This window comes from Bombus bifarius, unplaced genomic scaffold (assembly GCF_011952205.1).
Source record: "Bombus bifarius isolate JDL3187 unplaced genomic scaffold, Bbif_JDL3187 scf7180000007977, whole genome shotgun sequence".
NCBI lineage: Eukaryota > Metazoa > Arthropoda > Insecta > Hymenoptera > Apidae > Bombus > Bombus bifarius.
This window is the reverse complement of record NW_022884362.1, coordinates 360,765-381,270: the sequence shown is the minus strand read 5'-3', so window position 1 is coordinate 381,270 and position 20,506 is coordinate 360,765. Positions and strand designations below refer to the sequence as shown.

The 20,506-nt window shown below is 42.3% G+C and overlaps 1 protein-coding gene across 1 annotated transcript in view; it reads right to left on the bottom strand.

Moving 5' to 3' along the window:
• Positions 1 to 19,779, bottom strand: part of LOC117204053 (protein madd-4-like) — a 252,796-nt gene extending 233,017 nt beyond the window's left edge. The window contains exon 1 of the mRNA XM_033441053.1: positions 19,115 to 19,779. Within this exon, the coding sequence (XP_033296944.1) occupies positions 19,115 to 19,138 (24 nt within the window). The 5' untranslated portion in view covers positions 19,139 to 19,779. The remainder of the gene's footprint in view (positions 1 to 19,114) is intronic.
• Between the last annotated feature and the right edge of the window lie 727 nt (positions 19,780 to 20,506).

Here is a 20,506-nt window from a genome sequence, read left to right as displayed (position 1 = left end):
TATAATCTTTCCAATTACTCGTCGTTAGAAATTTAAGTTTAGTTGTGAATTCATCGTGCTGAAAAAGTTAATCTAATATAGTATTTCGTTTAACGATGCCTTCCTTGTTATTATAGTCTTTCGCGATAAAAAGGACTGAAATGTTGCAGCTTAGAAAAGATTTTTATTTGGTTGTAGTAAGAAAATAAGAATTCAGATATCGACGTATTTAAAAGTTAATTGCTTCGGATGTTTAGCAAATTTGACTATTCGATCGTGTATGGAATAAAGGTGGATTAGAAAGTATAAAGGCAAGCCCATATACGTTAGTGGTTACCGGGAATTAAATTATTTGAGGTGGTTGTTGCTGGAGTGTAAATATGACGTGAATATTCAGGAGGTAATATTCTAACATTCTATAATTTAGTTAATTAATACGGTAGACGGTAAATTGGGGAAGGTAGCAAACAAGATACCTAGAGATAACGCTTAGTGTGATAAAAGATAGTAATCGAGGAACTGCGCCTCTGAAATCGTCTGCAAACGTGTCGCTATCTTTCTCGTTAATTACGCGTATCCTTGCGTTCCTATATCCCGACTACATCCAACAAATTTCTGAAAAATTTCTTTAAAATGTGATTAAAATTGTTGAAGTGTTTAAAAAATGTACTACTTCTACGAAGGATTGCACGTAAAGAGCTTTAAACTCTAGGAATCTCGGAAATAGAAGCGAATGCTCGGTTTCAAACAGTCAAACGAGGACGTGATTTACGTCGAGTACGAATTGCTTACGCCACGGAATGTCGGCGCTAAAATCGATGCAATGAGGAAACGCACGTGGAGACGAAAAAGGAACAAGTCCTAGGATGTCTCGTATCTTACAAACCTCATTAAGCGAAGCACCGTTGAGTCAACGAGTTGCATTTTACAGGCCGATAGAAATGTTTCGTTGAAATTTTATGTGACGAATGACTGAATACGCGGAGAGAGTGACGAGGTCAATGATTGGACGGTATGTGTATGAATATTTTATTCCGATCAAGACAGCCAGAGGATCGTTACTGGGAACGGTTCTATTACTCTAAAATAATTAAAGGATCATTACCATGAGCCGGAAGAAAGAAAGAGTGGACGTTTTATAGGATTGATAGATTAGGATCATTTGTACGATACTGTGATAAATATCGACTTAAAAACAGAATTATTAGAAACAGAGATGTACAGACATGAAAAATGAATATAACAAGAGACATAGAACAGTGACAGAGACTTTAATCGTATTAAACAGATATAATTTACTTATTACTCGCCAAATACAGTGAAATTTATATCAATTTATACGAATCCGTCAAAAGACAGTAATTCGTACAACCGAAATTCATTAATTTGTCTTGTAATTTTTGCGCGTATAATAGAAGTTTAGGGCCCGATAAGTAGACTTATTACGGGTGCCAACGAAAATTTTCTCCCAACAAACGAATTACTTCTGAATACCTAGAAAAATTCACAGACATAAATAATAACGAAGACAGTTTTCCTAAAGTTTGAGAAAACGGTATCACAGTATAATTCTAGTGCAGAGCGAGAATAAATAGACGAACGAGAAGTCGAACGGACTTTTCTCGTACCGTTCGCGCGAAAACGACGATTCAGGATAGTTCGAACGGAACGTAGAGCCGGATACGTTTCGGTACGCTTGACAAATTGACGCCAACTCGTGCAAAGTTTCTTTTTTTCTTTTTTTTTCTACTTCTTTCTCGTAGCCTCGGCTAGCCTCGGTGACGCAAACTTAGCGCATTACTTTGCACGAGAGTTCTCGACACCGCACACGATCGCTCGCAACCCTTGTTCGGCCATCCTGGTTATTTCTTCGAAGATCCAGACTATTTTCTCTACCTATCGGATAGAGTACGAGCGACTCGTAAAACTTGGAATTTCATATTATGAAAAATTGCATACAAGTACGGACATGTGAGGTCGGTGGAAACTGACAATAAATGCCTGGTCCCCATGATCGATCAAACTTGTTCGTTCAGAAACGTTGTTCGTGGAACCGTGAATCGTTTGCTTCGTTATTGCCGGCGATCGATGAATCGACGTCATTGAAACGCTTCTCGTTAGCAGAAACCGCGTTCCTAATTAGCGAGACAACGGTGGAACCGTTTTATTTTTTAACAGTTTCACGGGATAGATATTTTCTCTGGCGATACTTCTCTTCGACCTTGTTTCAATAACGCAGTCGACACGACGCAGAGATAAAGCGGTTCAAAGTTATCAGCGTTATTGGACTATAACGTTCCACCCAAATAGTCGCCGATTACACGATAAAGGCTCGAAGATGCACACGTTTAGGATACGTTTAACCCTTTGCACTCCAAGCGTTAATTAGGTTGGCTTTGAGCGCGCCAGATTTCCGATTAGCACGGCGACACAACGAGCGGTTACCTTCGTCGTATCTCGGGCTTCGACAACAGTCGCTTTGTTTGCAGGTTCGCCAACATTTTAATATACCGAGGTGTAGCTTTGAACGCTCATGACAAAAATTATTCGGATCCGTGAATTATACAACGCGATACTGGAAAGTGGGACAGGACATCGGTGCTCCTCCCCGTGGTGCAGGCAAAAGAAATTGATATTCATCTTTTATGAACTTGCTGACCCTGTTGTTTATGCAGTGTACAGTGTGTGTTATCGTGATAGTCAATTTTGGAATAATCAAATTTTTATTGCGGTAAATTCTCCTATCTTTCCTTTCGAAGAGTAATAAAATGGAACACTGAAATACAAAGTACTGAAATACAAAGTAATATACAATCAAATAGAATAATATTTACAATATTATTTTGATTTTAAGCATGTACTCGTCAGTAATTGTAATAATCAGTGGTCCCTGAACACAAGATTTTTCTAAGAAGTTAATTAGAAATGACGAAAGTAATGGAAATCCTGACGATGAAAACATTATCGATAGTTGCGGTAAAGTCTGCCGCAGCGGCGAGTTACGCCAATGCGAAGTCATTTGCATAAAGGTAATTAAGGTCAAGCAACCGAAGAAGATCGGCTATGAAATTTGATTCGTCTCGGCGCTGCAAAGGGGCGAAACGCAATCGTCGTAACCACTAATGATTCTCGAAGACGAATTATTTTTGACTAATTAGAAGTACCGCGACGAACCTCGTCGCATGTCGACCGAGACACTGTTACATCGAAAATCGATGTTTCGAACCAATCGAAATCGGAGAAGTTTGAAAATTTAAAAATCCGAAAAGTTAAACATCCGAAATTGTTCTTTCGAATTTCCTCTCTTGTTTCCTCTTTACATCCGAACGAGTTACCAAATAGTCGAGACTCGATCTTCTCTTCGAAGGAAAACGTCATTCATATTTTTATAGATTCCTCCGATCGATCTCACGAAATCTCAACGTCGAGATAAACTTATCTCTGATCAAAGGGCGAGAGAAACGATGAACGAAAGATGCCACTCGGCGAGCAACAGACACCGCTAATGGCGAATCCTTTCGGTGTAAAGGTTGGCCGATCGGTTCTGCAATTTCGTCTTTCGGGATTCTCTTTTTCGACTCTCATTCGCGCCGTTAAATCACGCAATCAACGTAATTCCTGGCTCGTCTTTGCTTTTGAAGACGAAAGGCGAGCCGCTATCGGTAACGATTTTTCATCGCGACTGTACCACGATACACGGCATCGATATCGAAACGATCATTCGATCGTTCTTCGCCTCTGGTACAACGTGATGTGTGTGTTCGTGACCGTTGGACACGAACGTTTCTCGGAACCCTCGTGTCCGAGTAATTGCTCTGACGACGTTCTTGTGTCGAGAGATCGGCAGAACGAGCGGGAAACTTCCTAATAACCAGGTAAGTAGCCGTTAATGGTGCTCCACGGTTAACCGGTGGAACAACTCAATCGAACAGAGCCTGGATGTTGCGCACTCGATCGATCGATCCTGTTTACGCGCGGATGCGATAATTGTCTTTCGCGGGTTAACGAGCCTGACAAGGAAGAGAGTGCTCTAATAAGAAGAAGGACGGTCGTTATTAACCTTTCCGATTCCACTGTTTTCTTTCGAACAGCCGGGTCTAATTAGATGGTTTCGAGTATTTATCAACTTTATCTGGTTCATTCGTTCTATTCGCTTCGGGCAAGGAACGGGGAAAAAGTTCGAACCGAACGTAACTTTTAAGTTTGGCGAAGAGTCCGAGGATCAGCTTATGGAACATAAACTTTAGTTAAATGATTTAATTTAATCAGATATATATTGCGTGTTTTATTTTTCAGTTTCTTTTTTATTGATTCACGAAAAAATCTCGAAAAGATAAAGAGCACGACACATCGCATATTTTGTTCTTCATACGAGAGCAATGCCAAAATCCGATACCTCGTCAACCAATTAAATATTATCAAAACTGTCTTTTTATAAATCTTGGATACGGCGTTTCTTTGAAAAATGTTTATATTCGCTAGAAAAGCTATACCTTTCGACCGGATAAATTGTTTCTCGGTTGAAGTACATCAAAGTACATTCCTTCAACTGTGAAATGATGTGATAATTAGAAGATCGACAAAATTATACTTTTTATGTAGTTCAGCCATATTCGGTTTGAAATTGAGTCAGGGAGAATTAATAAGAAAAAAGAAATTGATGGAATTTATCAAATATTATTATAGTATCTTTTCAATCGACGTAACTTCACAGTTGAACTTGGCAATTTGGAAAAGTTCCATTTCACTGCGTCAAAAACGCATACTTGGTCTTTACACAAACGAGACGAGATCCATCTAAAGCGTTCCAAAACGTTTCTCGTAGTCTCTTTAATAAACTTCGTAGTCACAGGACAAAGTGGCCGTGTTCGTAGTAGAACACTTCGCACACGCAACCGCCGGCTGTGGTGATACTTCGCATACCGTCAGGGAACTATGGAAAACCACGGAATCTCTCGTTTGCGTGGCCCGTACAGTATAAGCCTCCGCTCCGCTCGTTCACCACGGCCGCATAGAAAAGAAAAAGCATCGAAACAAACTACCATCCCTTACTTTGAAGTCGAATTTTGAATTCTATTAAATTCAACCTACCTTCTTTCAAAGACACGCAAAGATCCAACGTTGTATCAAGAAATGTTTAGCCCGTTTCGAGGGTTGTTAACAGCGAGGGGAAAACGATTAAAAATTGGGGCAAAAACGTTTCGACGTCTCTCTGTCGCGTTTAACGTTCTCCGGTAAAAAAAAAAAAAAAAAAAAATGGCACGGTCTTCGTTTAAACAAGTAACGTAGATTTCTTCGTTCCCTCGATCATAGAAGTCGGAATATATTTCAACATCGAACGTATATCGAGCGAACGCGTGGAAACGAGGAAAGGTGGCTCGCGAGCCCTTGTTAATGTCGTAAAACGGTCGTTCAATCAGAAATTCTCTATAAAAATTTTATACCGTGTCGTCGTGCTTCGACCTCCTTGTAGACGTTGGTGCTCGTGCTGCGTCATGTAATCGGCTGCTTAAAGCAGCAACGACTGTTGGTCGAGGCTCCGTTACGGACCATCGAGAAATATCTTCCAGTTGGATCCCTATCGTACGTCGCTTCGGGGGCGGAATTTTTCGCGGATTCATTTGTCATTCGAGCCATCGTTGGACGGAATTTCCTCTCTCCGAGATGGAAGAAAATAAGGAAGGACGAGAAAAGAAGGAAGAAAAGTCGAAGGAGGTTGGTCGACGAATGGCTGAAGGTAATTAGGAAATAGGCGGAGGACGGTTAGCGACGATTATCGCGATCGAAATACCTCGGCGAGTAATCCCGAGATTCGAATCGAGTCCGAGCATTTACATAATCCCTCAAAAGACAAGGCAAAACTCGGCCTCGTTGAATTATTCTTCCCATAACTAAGACCGCGTAATCCCATGAATTACCCGCTCGAGGGGGTGGAATTGTCTTGGAGGCAATAAGTCGATTCAGGATGGATTTCTTTTGTTCAAAGGACACGTTACGGCTTGATGGTTTGTTAATAGAATGGAAAGCTTCCGCGGTTATTCAAGATCGGCATAGCAATTCGCATAAATTTGCAATGATAAAATGTGTGTATAATACTGTTACGCGAACAAAGGCTGAGGGAACAAAGAGTAACGTGAAACCAATTAGAAGGATACAGGTACGTACGTATATACGGAACTCTGACTAGCGATCGATCGATATTACCGGATTCGCGTTGATAAAACAGAAAAGAGCATGACATCGACAAAAATGATTTACGATATCGCGTTAATCGTGCTGGCTGCATATTTTTATGAAGTTTAATATCTATTTTCGAAGGATAAAATTGACACACGATCGTTCGAGGCTGATTCGTTCGCTTTTATCCTTTTCCCACCTGTCGTGATTCGATATTTTACGTTTCATTGTCTATCACGTTCGTTTCATATAAATTTCCCCTTAATTAATATAAATAACTGTCGCATCCTATTTGGAAAACACGCCCAATACTTTTCTTATCGGAAATTAATTTCATCGAATGCTCGTTGAGATTCGAGCAAGTTCGTTGAACGAAGGTGATCCATCGAATTAATTCAAAGGACTACGAGGAGGACTACGAGGATAGCAGGTCGGAGAAGGCTTTTTGTCCGCATCACAGAGCAGTTGCGCGATAATAATGAAGCCAGCCGTTGTAATCGTGGACCAAACGCGTTGTGGTTGCTGGATTGTCGACGACGCGAACCGTACACCCGGCAAGCGTTAATAAAGTGCACGTTGAACCTTACAAACGTTGCTCAAACAGCCGTATAAGCACGCGTACAATACGCTCGCGAGCATGCACACGCTTCTACATACGGTACGAATTTGTGAAACCGAGAACTCGCGGTAAAATTCGACGCAAACGCGCACCAACCTGACCGTAATCGCGATATTACTCGTTCCATAGCGTAAATCGTTCCGTTTAACAAGATCTTACGACGTTTCAAAATACAACCACAGGTGAAACGATGAAAGTTGAAAATTAATTTTACAAATCGAATTTTTCCATTGAGGAGGTACAGTTCTACTTTTTCTATGTGAAATTACGATGTTTAGTGCGATGAATTTCGAACGGAAAGGATGTAAACTTTGTTTCTCAACATTGTTTTTCACTGGAAAAATGCCAGCGACATCGACTCCAATAAACTCCGACGATAAACAAAAATAAAAAAGAGAGAGAAAATAGAACATTTAATTTTATAAAAAAACACGTGACACGAAACAAAAGGAAAATTGGTTGGTGGCATCGAGTTGACGCGGTGTAAAAAAGCGGGAAAGGACCGTGTAATGTTTTCGATTACACGTGCTATTTTATCGTTGATTCGTTACCGGACCTTTACGTTACGTTTGTCGCTCGATGTTTAAACAGTTTTCCCTTTCTCGTTCCGTACTTTTTCATTGCCACGCGAATATGACGAGTGATGGAAGAATAGGACAAATTCAACAATGGCACGGATAAGATACGCATCGATCAAACCACGATCGTTTAACGAGAATAACAGAGAAATAAAAGAGAGAGAGAGCGAGAGAGAGAGAGAGAAGCACGCTGTAAACGGGACCGATTATTTTTCGTTGTCCCATCGATAAAATCGAATCTGTAGTAATTGGAACAGCGTGCGGCCATTACGAAATCAATTTGTTTCGTTTCACGCCCAATCGAGGGCAAAATGGTCGTCCCGAGCGATATAAAAATTTTAATTCCTGCAGTTATAAAGGCTCGTAAAAGCCCAGTCCTGCCTTATAACTGCTCGTATGCGTGTAACTCCATTGGTATTTTCGTAAAACGTCCACGTTATTCAAAGCTTTTTCCATACTTTCGTCAGACCTTTGTGTTTCTTGCATCGATCCGTATCTTTGGTTAATCGGATACTCGGTCGGAAAATTAGCAACATGTTATTTTTCATAGAAATATCAAAGTAACTCGTACGCTATACGATACGACATCGCGTCAATTTCCAGCTAGAGACAGGAAACGAACAGAATCGAGCAAAATCGTAATATCGGAGAACCCAACGGAGAATGGCGGAGTAACGACATCGCCGATAGGGTATTCGTGCCTACTTGGCTGCTGCTGTATAACACGCTCGTGAAATCTCGATTTTATAGCGTAATTCTATTCATAGCTTCGAGCCTTTTCCATTGAACCTTTGCCTGCTAATTATGTTGCGCTATGCTTTTCCGGGCAATCATTTGCGTAGTTGAAGTACGCAATGTCAAAATTATCTCTAAACTGGCGGGGTCCAGTTAGAAATGACTATACGACGGCGAGGAACAGCACGTACGCTTGTAGAGAGTTAAACGGGACGTCGGTATGACGACGAGGGTGCCGTCATTGAATATTCTCGGTTTTAGTAGAACTCTCACGAAATCCCTCTGCTTTAACGACGTAATCTCTTTCCTTGGTTCGCGCTTTTCTCGTTAACCAACTGTTAGTGTTATTACGTAGTAACTGAACAACACTTTGATATCGTGAAATTAGTGTGAAGTTGCGGCGGAACGAACAGAAAAAGATGAAAGTTGAAAGAACGAGCGGAAAATACATTTCTTTCGGGTCTCGTCACTGATCTTCCTTGCAGAATTGTGCCTAAGATAATATCTGCGTGTCTCCTTTTCACGTCCCGATGATGGAGTCCAAGTTTTTATGATTTTCTATACTTTAAATGACCAATCCACTATCCACCGATCCACAACCACGAGACAAGCAGTATATTACTTGATCGCAAGATACGTTACAGCGCTGTCTCTTGATCTGTTAATTGCTGAACACAAGTTATCTCGTCACATATGTTTTTTAACAGATTGTTTCATTTTTGCTAGGAATAAAGTATCAGTATCGCTCTCTTTCAGATTGATTCCTTTTTATTAATTTTTAATTTCATTGGTCTGGTTAACAGGTCTAATTAAGTTTCTTAATTATAAGGAATTGGTTACTGTGCTATCTACCTATCCAACAGAACAAGATCACGTTAACGACAAAAGTCAGAAGAGGAAACGTATTTATACGAACGCTATAATAATGATGAATTTTGATAATGAGCGTAAGAAGACGATGAATTTGGCGATGAGCGCAAGAAGACTATCGCATCACGAATCACGAAAATCCTCGAATCCAAAATTGGAATTATATAAAAGATGGGACGATTACATTCTACGAAACAATCGAAGCGACGAGACGAGAACTGTCGATAGATAAGAAAGACATTCATCCCGGCGATAAAGGGCCTGGATACGAAGGAGAAACTGCGAGACTATGTTCATACGCTCGCGCACCTTCGCGCGAGATCAGGTTGGTAGAAGTCATTTCCTTGAACTTTCACAACGGCAAGGCTGTTCCGGCGTACTTGTGTACACGCGTCTTATCGCTCGTATCGGTCTGCATAACGTGACACCCTCGAGGTATCCTCCTCGCGTGAGATTAGGTCTACTGGTTACGTAGGTAAGCGAGCGCTGTTCTACGGCCGCTTTCTCACGACTAGACTTCTCCTTACGTCGCTATCGTGGCACGATCATTTCTTCATCGGAAATTTACTTTGTAATTTACTCTGTCTCGAAATTAAGTCAACCAGTTGACCATTTCTTGATCATTTTTATTTTATTCTTGATGAACCGAAGACTGGCAATCGCACGAAGAATCGAAGCAAGGACGTAGCCGCGCGCGTGGAATCGTACTAAGAAAATCTTTGATCGAATCGAATGGATTAAATTTAACTTTTTCGAGTTACGGTGTACTCTGATGGAAATTACACGGTAGTAAACGGTCGATAACGGGTTCCGTGTCGACAATAAGGGGGCCAGCGTAATCGTACGGCCAGTATTTCCATTTTAAACCAGTCACTGCTTATCCGCTCTTTAAGGTATCCCGTTCTCATCGAGCGACCATCGGGACCCGAACAAAATATCGTTTCATCTGCAATGCGTGATGATATCGACGTAATCGATATCTAATCTCGTCGTCCTCGTTACCAGCCGTACAAGGAGTAGAAAAGCACAAATTCCGCTCGGGGATCGATCGACGATAAACATGAGGATGAAAAGAGGAGAAAGAAGAAGGAAACAGTCTATTGAAGGCGATTCTTACCTCGAAGAAATCTCGCGTTACGCGCGTGTATGTGTGCACGCGTGCGAATACAATCCCTTAAAGATTTTACGTGTATTTCGAAAGTCTCGTTACGTGTGTACGAAAGTCTCCGGAGATTCGAAGATTTTTCCTAATCTTCTACCAGCCTCTCGAACTCTTCCACTAGAGGCGAGAGTAAAGGCCGAGTTAAAAGCCGCTCGAATACCACGCACGGGTCCGAGGAAAATTCCATTTTCATAATACGTCCTTCCTCCCTTTTCCTCTGTATTTCTCTTCCGCGGGGCTATCTTTCTGGAGCGGTTTCTCTCCACGTTTCTCTCCACGGGGCGTGCAAACATTTGTCCATAAACGGAACAGGGAAATACTTCCCTCCGTAAATATACCGTGTATTTTTACAACTCACCGCCGATCGTTACGAAAGCTACTGGCATTTAGAAGGCAGAGAAACGCGGCGAATCTGCCGGTGGAGAACGGCGAGCGAGTTTGATTTTCGACGAACGAACGAAACAATCGTAATAACGTAGTCGTGTATGTAGCCGGAATAAGACTATCAATCACGGTGGAAGAAGCTGGCAAGGGGTGAATTTCGTTTTGGACGTTGATTCGTTGGCTGGCCCGACGTTTACGCGGGGTAATTGCTTTCCCGACACGTGTGCGCACCGACGACGCGACGGGGCCGGACGATCGTACAACGCCCGGCAACCGAGTAGCGACGCTTAATCGCGCACGATAAATCTACCCATGCATGCAGAAATCGTCTATTGTTACGCAATACTCGACGCCAAGGGGAGTATCATTAGGTCGCCAGAGATTCGAATACGTCCGTCAAGGACTTGCGACTTTATTTCTCCTGTGATTTGGAAACGATTGTGATTTAACACGCGAGAGATTAATCACTGTCATGGATTTTCAACGTGACTATGGGTTCCAAGTTCCTGTGAAATATTATTTAAAGATGTGATAACAGTAATCTAATTTATTTATATTATTTGGTCGTTTGGAAAGTTCCAAGAAAAATTTAAGAAACAGTTAGCATTTTCTCACGTGTTTCCTTTAATGACTTTTTGCCGGCTGCCACTTCACGAGTTCTTTTTTGAAAAAACTTTCTATCGTCATCCTCAATGAACTCTTTCAAGTAGATTTTACTTCAGTTCCTTCAAGAACCTAGAGTATTCAATGCCTCGTAATTAAAAGAGTTTTATAAGAGTCGGACTGATAGTGTGACAATGTTATGGTAAATGGAATTGAACATTTCCATTAAGATTCAACGATACCCAACGCTATCCTGTCAAAAAATGAAACCTTTACGATTAATTAATTTCAAACATTTCCCCTTACCTTCCTTTAGTATCTAACTAAAATCAGAATTTAACATTTCGTCTCGCTGTATGCTTCCCACTTTCATCAAATATAAAACACTATTATATTGACTATCAAACACATTATGAATTTTTCATAACGATCCGATAATTTTCTTAAAGTTGTCCCAAATAATTATATCGATCGATACATTCTCCTCCTCGTATAATGCTGGAAAATTTCCCTCGATCGGAAAACAGAATCGTAACAGATCGTGTGTGTGTGTGTGTGTGTGTGTAGGAGTGGGAGATGTACCTAACATTTAAGGGAAACGTCCATCGCATATGGCAGACGCGGAATTATCGACTGGCAAACTGGTCGCAAGGAATCGAGGATACAATATACAGAATATCCCGATGGTACTGGCCCATTATCAGCTCCGAATGATGAAGGGAGCTTAGATACAAACGCTCTCTGGCTCGCTGGCCGTACTTGGGCCACGTCATCCGAAACGTCTTGTTCATATCGATTGCCGCTAGAGAATCCATAAAACGCGGGAGAGGCTATTACCGAGAAAAAGCATTGTGCTTCTTTGGCACGTAAACCGGTCACAAAGTTGGATACATCGATATGCTTCTTTTACTATTACGCCCATCCGCGTCCATTGTGTGCGCGTTCGTGTCTCGATCCGTGAATTCTCCACTATAATCCCTTTGCGTGAAATTACACGCGATTCGATTTCGCAAGGTTCGGGTTGATTCTACAAGCAACGAATACCAAAACTTTAGGAAGCTAAAGAGAACATATCTAATCAGCTTTCTGATAGACGTCTCCTTCGTAAAGTTCTTACGAAAAGCCAAACTTTGGTCGACACGGTCGAACGTTCTCGTATACGAGATGAAAATTCAAGAAGGTGGTCCTTTCAACGCCGTGGTTCTTGAAATCACAGTTCGAGGACAAAGTATACAGACGGCGGTACCGAACGACGCGTAACGTAGCTAAAACCGATCGACCGTATCGCATCGTTATCGTCCACGTTGATTCGTAAATCATTCCGTAATCACGGAACCCGACTCAACGTTTTACCGATGTATATGTACAATACTATTACCGCTGTTCGATTGGCGTAGGAACACTGTAAAGCTCGCGTTGAGAGGAAAAGAGGCAGATAAGCTACCACCGCCGGTTAAACGTCGTCTCTTGCACACGCGTCACGCCGGTAATCCTTTTAGGCAGGCTGCCGTTTGCTTTTTAAAACATTTTCTGTACAGCGCCGGGGCTTAACAGCTTACTACTCGAGGGCAATCTGTAAAGTGGCTGCTAGGACCGGCCGAGCCGCTCCTCGACCCATTAACGGCCCACTTACCGCCGAATAAAGACTGATCGAAGGGACGAAACGGTTCGCGCGACGATCGTTCCTCCGCCTCCACGACCACGGTAACGAGCATATTTTTTATCGCCAACGCTGCCACGGGATCCTTTGACGCCTTCAATTTGTATTTGCACAAGGGAAAGAACGAGCAGCTTCGATAAGATCGAACAGAAGAACAAGGTCAGCCCGATATCGATGTATCGATGCGTTCGATTCCGGCTAACGACACGACGTCCACTCGTTCTCTAGTTTCGCGAAAAAATACTCCAGAATTTAGGAACGTAGGTGTCGGATCTACACGATAATTCCACGCCTCCGTAATGATGGTCGTATATTTTAATGTCACTTTGTAACTACAAAAGAATATTGTGATATAAAATAGTTAGAAACGGAAGGAAGTTAAGTTCAGTTTAATATCTTCGATATTTTAATATTACAACAACCATTTAAATAATGAAGAGGCAAGATACACATGTACATTGAAATACGATATACGTACAATATTCATAGATTTAAAGGGTGAAACAAATCTCTTTTTGTATTCCATTAATTTTTGACTTACCGAAAAATACGAATTTGCATAAATATTCACAGTGTAGTGATAATGCACGTATAAATCATTGATCGGTCTTGCCCTACTTTTTCTACAGAACCTGAGAAATACAAAACCATCGTTGAACTATTACGAATCCTAAATGGATAGGATCAAAAGGCTTTTTATCCAAACGATTGATCCAATAGAGTGGAAAAATCGAAACTCCAAGAATCTAATCACGATGAATAATATTCTTCGTTTTCAAATTTTTTCGTTCACCTCATCGAGAAAGCTTCTCGTTGAGATCGTGAATATTCGATCGTGATAGACAGACGTACTGATTATCGTGGTAATCGTACGAGAAAATTACCTGTGGGTATCGAGAAAATTTAATCAAAGGACTCGATCGACTAGGACACGAGACCGGAATACATTCGGTGTTGGCCACGCAAACGAGATGGAGGAGAGACAGGCCTGGTCCGAGGAGACTTCTCGTAGAAATTCTCGCAGCCATTAGCGATCTCTCGGTGCACAAGTCGCTCGCAGAGACACGTCTATAGAATGTTTCCTTATGCCTCGCGAGCGACTACAGAGGCTGCAGGAGATGCTCGGCGAGATTTCCCATGGGCGACCGTGTAACTAGAAACTGGCGAACAAGTCACTAGGTAGGCCTTTGACGTGCGCTCACTTTGCACAGCTGTCGCTTGTATCGTCGATAATCCCGATTTCAATTGTCAGAAACAACTCGTTAATTAGAAACCGCCAATCAGCTTTCCACGAAATATGGTTATTCCTGGCTTGAACGACCGGCACCGTGTAATTTCCCAGATTGTGCTGCAAATGGACGACGGCATTCGCCAACTTTCATTTGGTCATACGTTTTCGTTTTAAATAATTTCATTGGCTATCTAAAATCTTTATCCAGGTACAGTGAGGTATATAAAATACGTATTTTGCTTGTAATAACGAAACGTTTTATGTTCCGATAAATTCTGAATAAATGACAAGAATTTGGATCGTTTGAATAATATACGAATTTTAAATTCACCGTGACAAGAGTTGGTGTAAGCACAATGCCCATAATTTGATCGATGGAGGTAATAATAGTACAAGTAGAAGTCACGAATCACAAATTACCAGTGTTAATAACTTTGTATAAATTAGATTGGTAATAAATCCAACGAGGTCTCACAAATTACAAATCGCTTTTACTGCGAACAACGATTTTATTCAAATCGTATCTTTTGAATTAGTCAACGTATTAACAGGAATATTTAATGACGCGTTGAATATGCTTCGATTATCATCCCTACGTTATTTGCTTAATCTTATTCGAATGACTTCGTCGTTAAAGTACAAATAATGGAAAAATTTGGAGCCGACGCAAACGAAGAGAATTCGAATCATTTGAAAACTTGACAAGTTTCGAACGAAACAAAGATTGCTGCATAATGGCAGCAGTTCGATCGACGCAAGCGATACTAGCGAGGAACACAAGCACGCTGCGTTTCTCGATTCTCCGCCACGAATATCTGATATCGGACGGTAATATCGCCGATGCTTATCGACCAACCTCTAATTACATACCACGTTTCAAATGACGTTTCGATAGGTAAGAGACAACAGGTTGCGAATAGAGAAAGAGACAAAGTTCTCGGCTACCAGCTCCGTTCGTTTGTAATTCCGCTCATGGAGTTGAACGTTCCAACTCGTTAGAAAACGAACGTGGCCAAATTTGTCGGAGTTCCGGGGACAAAGCGCGAGATCGTCGCTGGCCGACAACGTTCTGCCAAAAGCCGATGTACATCACCTGGCCAACAAGCTGCATTACAGACCGCGACAAACTGTCTCAAAACTGTCAGAGAAACTGGCACATTCTGTTCGGTCGATCGTACCGTTGTTGCGGTTTGCATCGAAGTTTACAAACTCTTTTCGAGATTACGTAATTCGACTGCTATTCGCAAAATTTGCTTATCTGCATTTTAATAAGGAGTAAAATATTTGTACGAAAGGTAGAAATCTAAGAATCTACGGTTACCGTGGTTCGTACCCAGGTTCGCAAACTTTTTTCGAAACAATTTATATAATTTCGCTATTCTTTATCCAGCTTACTTGTCGATCTGAGCGAAGATTAGGTTAAAAATATTTATGCGAACGACGACGATGACAAATAAATACAAACGTTTAAAGAAGTTAGTATCTTTAGAACGAATGGACGAATTTAGGATGAATTGTGAGAAAAAGAATTGAAAAAACAAGACGAAATCTACGTAAATATAGTTGTTTGTTCCGTTGGTTCTCATTCCTGAATCACAGCAATACCCCCGATAAACTGAATCAGTATAACCGGTCCGCAAACATCGTTTCCCCGCTACCTCGTGAATCATTTCGGCCTCGTAAATAGCCGCAAGATGGTCACCTCCGCATTCCCAAAGAATAGTCGAATATTTCATGCAATACGAGAATAGCTCCGTTTTCTAGTGGAATATGGGTCAAATAAACGATGCTCTCGTGTAACTTCCATTCCTTTCTGTTTCTTTCTTTCTATCCTCTCAACTAATAGACCTATCGAAGAAACGTGCACGTATCGCGATATTCACGACACCATCTACCGTATAATTGTCGTCGATGCGCGTGGACGATAGACAAAAATAATTTCGCGTCAAGTATTAATGCGGTATACGAGAAATCGCGAACACTATCGCGAGCGAAAGCGAGCGTAGAGTGGCGTCGTCATTAACACGACAAACACTGGAAACTTTTTTCCATAACCTCGATTCGCCCTTCGACTTATCTGCTTTCGCGTTTCCATTATCTGTTCATCTCGTTCACACTCACGAACTTTTATTTGCCGGGTGTTTGCGGCCGGTTGGCTCGTGTTGATTTCAAAGCTATTGTCTGTGACGCCATCGTCCGAGCCCTTTCGACCAGGTACACACCAACGAAAGAGAGAGAGAGAGAGAGAGAGAGAGAGAGAGAAACAAAGTAGAAAGAAAGCGAGTAGCGAGAGAATAAACCTTGTAACGTTTCCTTACGGCGACCATGTCTACGAGGGTGGGCCACGCAAAATCAACCAAGCAATAAAGAAGACTTCTGTCAGCCAGTGTAGCCGACTCCTAAGCTTCTTTTAGCAGAAGGTGGGAAAATTCCACGACACGAGCAACAGAGATCTCGTCATTGTGCTTCGAGATTACGGTCTATTACCTTCTGCTCGTTCGACAAGGAAAACTCATGACAGGGTCGGATATTTTTCGAGGCGAGCAGGTACCGTCTTGGCGACACCTTGGTGGAAAGATTGAAGCGTTCGTGAAATATTCATGCAGTTTTAAAACAAGGGACCAGAACGGAAATACGATAAGCCTCGTCACGAGAGTTTACTATGCTCTGTCGTAGAAATGGAAATTGGACCGTGTCGAGTCGCGTCTTCGTGCTGCCGATTTTTGCATCGTTCCCAGCAGGAAAATCGTTGGACATCCTTACGGGTTAAAGTCAGAAAAAATGTAAATTCCAACGTTCACGTAGTGCATTACATGGAGCGCAATTTACAGGGTAAAGCCGGTAAGAAGAGTAAATGAAGAGAAATCGCCGCGTCAAAATTTCTTTATCTCGCCGCTTGTCTCGCGTCGTTTGCACGCTCGCATTTTCAGAGTTTTTCCTCTCCTGTGTTGCAAACAACCCCAGCGTCGTACTTGCGAACCATAACCGGGTGCAGGTCTTTGAAATATAATATCGTATAATATCGAACCGGCGAAACAACTTTTTAAGCGATCAAACGGAAGACAAAACGAAATCGATCATTTCCTTCTTAGTTTGCTCTCTAATTGCGAGTTCTTTTGAGATCATTTATCGAATAGTGGATAAATCTATCCATTATTTGCAAAAATATTTATTATATTAAAATATTTTTATCGAACAATGTCAAATATTACGTATATAATTATTTAATTATCTCATTATAATCTCATTGCAGTTAACAATCCTGCCATATATTTGCATTCGCAATTCAAGTCGCATTTCGAACAGACACGATTCACGAAGATGCTAAATCCACAAAAGATCACGTTAAAAATACGAATCTCGGGGGAAAAATCGATACGTTTGAAAGTTTCGATGTATAAACGCGGGAATTCGAGCAGTTCTGTTCGAAAAATCAAAGTCACCGGTGAAACGGGGGTCCAAGGGACGGCCATATGTCAGAATATCTGCACGTTTGCGAATTCTTTTCAGGGAGGCTCCTTTGAAACGGGGTAGGAGCTGCACAAGCTCTAGAACCACTCTCTCCCCTCTTTCACCCGTTCCGTCTTATTGTACGTGGAGGAGCTCCGTTCGTAAGTTCCGACCAAGTTTCTGCAGCAACAAACAGCAATGGCCCGAAATTCGTACAATACGATCCGAAAGGTATATAACTTTCTTCAGAAACTGAGGATGCAGTTACGACTAACTAGGAATCCGTTGATGCGAAATCCAACGCGCTCGTTGCTAACTTCTCGACATTAACGGAGGTATTAATTAGGACACAAGCGGCTTTCCTCGATATCACTGTGACGGTTTGAAAACACGTAATATTTGTTTGACGTGCATACTTTATATTGTAAATTTAATTTACACGAGGTTGCGTCGAATCTAAAAGCAAAATCAATAAAAATCTGTTTCGTGCGGAATATAAAGGGTAATATTGAAAAAAGGGCTTGATGTTGAGATTTATTAATTAATAAGATTGGTTTAAACTAGTTTGATCGTCAGTTTGATTCAAACCTTCGATTATTATCCTCTTGTCACGATTCCAAGTACGTATATGTTACTAGCGACCTAAATGTTACGGAACGAGGTTGGAAAGTTCGTGTCTCTACGTGATTTTTAAATTCGTATTTCCCTATAACCTACATTTTGGTCCGAATGGCATTTTGACCGCAAATGTATCGCATACCTTGAAACTTTGCGACACTGAAATAGCATAGGAATATATGAAATTTCACGCATGCTTTCATCGGACTAATTAACGCTCGTTAAACGTTATTAATAGGATCAGAAATAGGGTGGTGACATCGAAGCTCTTTGTCGACTCGAATGAATTTTCCAAGTGGCCATTTAAAAGTTGATGAACAGAAGCGAAGAGGCAGACTGACCCGCCAGAGGTCTCAGGTGGCCGACGAAAAACTTGAATTCCATTCGTAAAACTTCCGGATGGAACCCTTAAGCCTCGAAAGGTCTCGAAATGGACATTGTGCGGGTCGCGTGCACCGACTGACCTCGTTCCCCCTTGAGTCGAGAGAGAGTCACGTGGCCACTTCGTTAATTTCGCCGTTCTCGGACCACGGGGCGATAGAGAAAGAGAGAAAATAGCGATAGGCGAGGAGGCGAAAGGACCAGCTCGCCCATGGGACAAGACAGCGTTCGAAAAGCGCACGTCTTTTCAAGGCAAGAACCATCGGCGAGAGGAGGAGGAGGAAGAAACATGCGCCATTCCGCCATTGGCAGATTAAAGCGACGTCGTTGGTCTTTGATCTTTGGCAAGAAGCAAGAAAAAGGCAAGACGAGCGTGAAACGGTGAGCTTTCGCGTGTTAAAGGGTAACAAACTCTCCGTAGAATGGAGACTCGCTTTCACTGTCAACTCGCGAGCAACGACGATCAAACAAAGAAGAAAGAAGAAAGAAGAAGAAGAAGGAGGAGAAGAAGGAGGAGGAGGAAACGAAGAAGACGCATAGAAGAATCAAAAGGACCAGAGGCAAAAGAATCGAGAATAGAGCACACGCTCATGCCCTGGAACACTTCGATCGGACGTCTCTGCATTCGCCTGAATGACAGATAAAAAAGGGTCTTTCAAAAACTCACGGGGATGAGGTAAGGCCTCTTCATGATCCTTCCGGTCGTCGATCGGCAAGCTTGTTCTTCGTCCGCTCTCTGACTTCTATCGAAGCTATTCCGTTTCTACGTGCTGCAAATTCTGCGCGTTCCGCGAGCTATCGTCAAAGATCTTCGACTTGCCACCGCGTAAAGGCTGCGCCCTCCAAGGAAGGGCGCATCGAGGAACCGGTCCAACCCTTCTTCAAGAACAGATCACGCCGCAGTGTCTCACTTTACATTTACATAGGTCACACTTATTTCTCACCCTTCCTCGCGGTGCGGTTTACACATCGCTACGAAAGACCAAGTGGCTTCGCGATACCACGTGACGGTCGATGCGTTCTTACGTTCTCGTAGCTGCGACTCTCGTTATTACGATTTCCGTGTTACGACGCGATCGCGAAAGCAAATTCGACCGTGACAAACAGACGCGAGAACTTTCACGAATTACGGAAACACGCGACGCTGCTCGGTAAATAAAAAAATAACCACGACCGACGAATCGACGTGCGACCTCGCCGTACTCGTGTGGCGTCGCGAGTGAATCACGTCGATCCCCGACGATCCACGAAGGGGATGTTACCGTACACGCACGTGTCTACGACTCTGGCCGATGTCGTCGGGCCGAAGTGCGCCGCACGAGTGTCGGCCTTAACGTCTCGAAAGCGCTTGACGTTGGCGCCCGTGCGGCTAGGGTGGGGGCCGGAGGGGTTCGCGGAGAAATACACTATGCCCTTCTCCCCTCCACGTCTAACCAACGCCAACTCCAACCCTCGTGCACCCCCACTGCGATCTTGTCGTTCTCTCTTTCTCCCAGTTTCTCTCGTTCCCTTTCTCGCCCCCTTGCGCGCTCACCAACTCTGCGTCCACCCACATCGCGTTGAGGCCGAGGTTGGAATAAAGTGCTGCCGTAGAGGTGGTTTGGCTAGTCCAGAACCAGAAGGGGTAAGAGCACAAGACAAAGACGATCTGATCGAAACGATGAACGGCTCGAGAGAGACAGGTTAATGTAAACCGCGAGGATCTTGCGGACCGAACGTCGAATTTGTTTTATATCTATGTTCATCCATGGCATACGGTCTTCTTCGGGTATTTTTAAACGTATTCGATCACTACCTAGGGAAAATCAAATATGGTTATCTAACCTATGTAGGTAGTAGATATTTATCTATTTGGAAGATCTTTTCTAAGAAAGGTTTCGGAATGGGAACACATCAAAACATCTGTATCGTAAGATAGACGTTTTTGGGTAGTTTTAGCGAAGAAGTCATTTCTAAAGAGTGCTTGATGATATGTACATCTCGCCGTGGAGAATTGTTACGCTTCTGTATTTACAGAAAAATTAGAATTACCGGCCAGTCGTTTTTTGCCAACCGTTGT